This window comes from Alligator sinensis, unplaced genomic scaffold, assembly GCF_000455745.1.
Source record: "Alligator sinensis unplaced genomic scaffold, ASM45574v1 scaffold178_1, whole genome shotgun sequence".
NCBI lineage: Eukaryota > Metazoa > Chordata > Crocodylia > Alligatoridae > Alligator > Alligator sinensis.
Genome location: NW_005842031.1, coordinates 83957 through 88252, shown reverse-complemented (window position 1 = coordinate 88252; position 4296 = coordinate 83957). Strand labels below are relative to the sequence as shown.

General features: G+C 47.1%; 1 protein-coding gene across 1 annotated transcript in view; it reads left to right on the top strand.

Annotated features, from left to right (window-relative positions):
• The window catches only part of HLX (H2.0 like homeobox), a gene marked incomplete at its 3' end in the record, with an annotated part of 9421 nt that extends 5126 nt beyond the window's left edge, over positions 1–4295 (top strand). Inside the window, exons 2-5 of the mRNA XM_025202587.1 lie at positions 3–63; positions 629–808; positions 1316–1500; positions 4164–4295. Of these exons, the coding sequence (XP_025058372.1) occupies positions 3–63; positions 629–808; positions 1316–1500; positions 4164–4295 (558 nt within the window). The remainder of the gene's footprint in view (positions 1–2; positions 64–628; positions 809–1315; positions 1501–4163) is intronic.
• Between the last annotated feature and the right edge of the window lies 1 nt (position 4296).

The window sequence follows — 4296 nt, the reverse complement described above, 5'->3', positions numbered from 1 at the left end:
GGATTGATCGCATTTTGTCCGCTGAGTTTGACCCCAAAGTCAAGGAAGGCAACACGCTGAGAGGTAGAGAGCCGAGCTTTTCTCGCTGCCACTTGGTTTCGAAGCACTCGCGCTCCTAATAAAAACCGGCCGAAGCCCAGGCGTCCCCCCCAGAGAGAGGGCCGGAGCTCTCTGGCACGACAGCCCCGGGGGCCGGGGCCGGGGCCGAGCCAGCCTGGGCCTCGGGTCCCGTCCCCGCCGCCCCCTCCCGAGCCGCTCTGCGCCCCCAACCCCCTGGGCTTGTTCCTCCCCCAGTAGCTCGGCGCTTGTAGGAAGCCTCTGGCTGCAATCGGGCTGCCCCGGCCGGGCGTGAGCGCGCTGCCAAGGCCGGGAGCTCTCCTCTGGGGAAGGATTGCGCCTCGCCCGTTCAGCCCCGGCTCGGATGCCCCCGCCGTGTCACTCCTGCAGGGCGATTTCTCTCCAGGCCCCTGTGTTGTGTTTGGCTGGAGGAGAGTAACAGCACAGCCCTCTCCTTCCCGTCCCAAACACGCACCCGCGTTAAGGGGCTCAGATCGCTTCATTCGAGGCTTCAGGGCGGGCGGGTTTCTCTTGCAATGTAACAGAGCTCTCCTTGTTCCTGTGCTCGCAGATCTGACCTCCTTATTAACTACAAGCCGCCAAACTGGGGTTCATCTCCCCACCTTGCAGCCTTCAGCCAGCCAGTTCTTCGCGTCTCTAGATCCCATTAACGAGGCCGCTACTATCCTGGGTCCCTTAAACACAAACCCAAGGAGTTCAGTTCAGCACCAGTTTCAAGACACTTTTCCAGGTACAAATCCTCCCTCTTAAATCCCTCCCCGCCCCAGGGCCGGTACCGCAGGGAAGTCAAATCCGCCTAGGTGATTTTGCCCCTCCGGGCCTAGCTCGTTTAACTCAAAACGATTTGGCAGCTGCTTGGAGCTGAAGGCTTCCCCCGCCCCTCCTCTAGTGAGGATCTCACTTGTAACAGCTCCTGAATAACCACAGTCATCGAGGTGGGCTGCCCATGGGGGTCCCCAGGCCGATGGCAAGAGAGAAGCCTGTCTGAGCATAATCGCTGGGAGGGAAAGAAAATCTTTTTGAACCGAAAAATGTGAAACAAATTAAGGAGAAAATGCAACCTTGCAAAAGCTGAAATACTTAGTTGGCAGAAAGGATGAGACTTTCATGGGGCCTTCCTCGCAGGCATCAGCTGATCTAGTATTTGTTTTTCTCTTGAGTCCGGCTTCTCTTTTACCCAGATATAAATAACGCAGTCCCTCTCTGTCCCTGTCTGTCTCTCTTCTCAACTCAATAGGTCCCTATGCAGTTTTAACCAAAGACACGTTGCCTCAGACCTACAAAAGGAAGCGTTCCTGGTCCAGAGCTGTTTTTTCCAACCTGCAGAGGAAAGGCTTAGAGAAAAGGTTTGAAATCCAGAAATATGTCACCAAGCCGGACAGAAAACAACTGGCAGCGATGCTGGGACTAACGGACGCCCAAGTAAGAGCCGCTTTATGTTGTTTCCTTCACTTCAATCCAGTCAGATGCACTTAGATGCATTTTAAAATCTTCGCCCCCCCCTCCCCCCCCCGGCCCTTTCCCTTCTCTAGATTGTGTGGGGTTTATTTAAAATATGATCATTTCACGCGAGGGATATGCACGCACCTTAAACGCATCTTTCTAGTTACAATGCAAACCCATGCGTTTTTATGGGACTAAACACCCTGCAGCAAGAGAAAAAAATCCCAATAAAGGAACCCGACAGTTTGTGTCATGATTCCCAACGCGTTTGCTTTGGCAAATGCAGAGGAGCACAAACAATGCAGCGAACAAGCCATGGGGGACAGTAATTACGCACTTTATTGAAGTGCAACTCGGTGTAGGAGGCAGTTGAGTTCAAAGAAGGTAAAAACGAAGATTTTTTCTTTATAAATTCTTTTTTTCTGGATTGTGAAATCCCTAGTTGTGAGGAAGTGAAAACTCCCTTTCAAACGGAATCATTAAACGCTACTCAGTAATGATTTCACTATTATATGGCCCACAGTACACAGAATCGTATAACGTTGTGGTCTGTTGAGCAAGATTTGGTTTCCTGGAAGAAAAAGATGACGACGAAAAAGAAGAAGAAGGGGGCAGGGGGGAGGACTTTTTTTTGTATTCAGACACGCAAAGAAGCAAACAAAAAAAAAAAAAGAGAGAGAAATCTTACATCCCTAAAATATTTTTGGTGAGAGGAAAACGAGGAGAGCTTCTCCCCCGCCTCTTGCTCTCAGCTCGGACTGTTTGCTCTGGGCATTTTGCAAGTGTGAGGCTGGAAGCTGCAGGGCTCGCCTCGGTTTCTTTCACATATGTAGAAAAGCTACATCAAGCATGATCCTTCTCGTCCTCTGGTTGTTCCCTTTCCCAACGCAGCTTGAGAACTGCGAGCTCAGAAACCCTCAAGGGGGCCGAGATATATGTGCTAGTATGTAGCACTGCCTATCTATCCAGGGATACATGCAATGCGCGGTGTGCGCCTAGAGCTTTTGCAGTATCTACAGTATATTTATAGTATGCCATATATACAGTATATACTATAAAAATATAGTACTAATATTTCTAACATACATAGTATGTATTGTATATCTAGACTATAAATACGCACCCACGGTAAATCAAAGATTTGAATATAGTATATCCTATCCAAAATATACTGATATTACTAACACACGTAGTATTGGTTGTATATCTAGGCTACATATAAGCACTCACAGTAAATTGGAAAATAGAATAGAGTATATACTATCCAAAATAATAGTACTAATATTCCTAGCATACATAGTATGTGTTATATACCTATTTGCACCGGGCGATAAGTTGGAGGACGGAATGTAGTATACTATCCAAAATGTAGTAGTGACATTACTAGCATACTATGTAATATAACACATTCTTACACCAAATAGTAGTACTGTGTTACATACCTAGATTATATATTCAGACCTCCAGTAAATTACAAAATATAGTATATATACTATCCAAAATACAGTACTATTACTAACATATATAATATGTATATAGATACTATATCAGCACTCCCAGTAAATTAATGAATGGAATGTAATATACACTATTATACAGTATAGTACTACTGCATAGTTCAGTATACAGTATAGTACTACTATTACTAACATATATGTTATTCAGTATTATTACTAACCTATATGCTATGTGTTATAGACCTAAATGATGCATCTGCACCCCCAGTAAATTGGAGAATGGAATATAGTATATAGTATCATCTGTATGGTACAGTATATACTGTACTGGCATATGTACAGTATGTATTGTTACTGGCATAGGTACTATGTGTTATATATTCAGACTATATATCTACATCCCCCAGTAAATTGGAGACTGGAATATATATAATATCCAACATACAGTACCATTACTAACATATCTAGTACGTATATACCTAGATTATATATCTACACCCCCAGTAACATGGAGACTGGAACATGATGTATACTATCCAAAATACAGTACTACCATTATTAACACATCTAGTATGTATATACAGTATCTAGATTATATATCCACATCCCCAGTAAATCGGAGACTGGAATATAATATATACTATCCAAAAGACAGTGCTACTATTACTAGCATATGTAGTATGCATATACCTAGATTATATATCTGCCCCCGCAGTGAACTGGAGAGTGGAATATACACTGTATACTATCCAAAATGCAGTACTGCTATTACTAACACATCTAGTATGCGTATACCTAGATTATATATCTGCACCCCCAGTAAATTGGAGAGTGGCATATAGTATATGTACTCTCCAGAATACAGTACTACTACTAACATATCTAGCGTGTGTCTACCTAGATTATATACCCGCACCCCTCGGTAAATTGGAGCCTGGAGCACAGTGTGCGCTATCCCAGCCATAGCCCCACTGACCACCGCGGGCTGTGTGCGCACCGGAGGAGGGGTGCTGCACTGGTGGAGCCTTTCCCTTCCCGGGAGAACATCCCGGGGTGCGGGGCAGCGGGCAGGACGTTCCCGGGCGCGGGGGGACGCGTGTGCCCAAGTCCCGCGCCTGGCGGCGTCCAGAGGGGCGCCCCGGGGGCGGGCGGGCGGCTGAGCGCGGGGCTGTGCTGTGCCCGCAGGTGAAGGTGTGGTTCCAGAACCGGCGCATGAAGTGGCGGCACTCCAAGGAGGCGCAGGCCCAGAAGGACAAGGACAAGGAGCCGGCCGAGAAGCCGGGCGCGCTGCCCGCCGCCGCCGCCGCCGCCGCCGGGG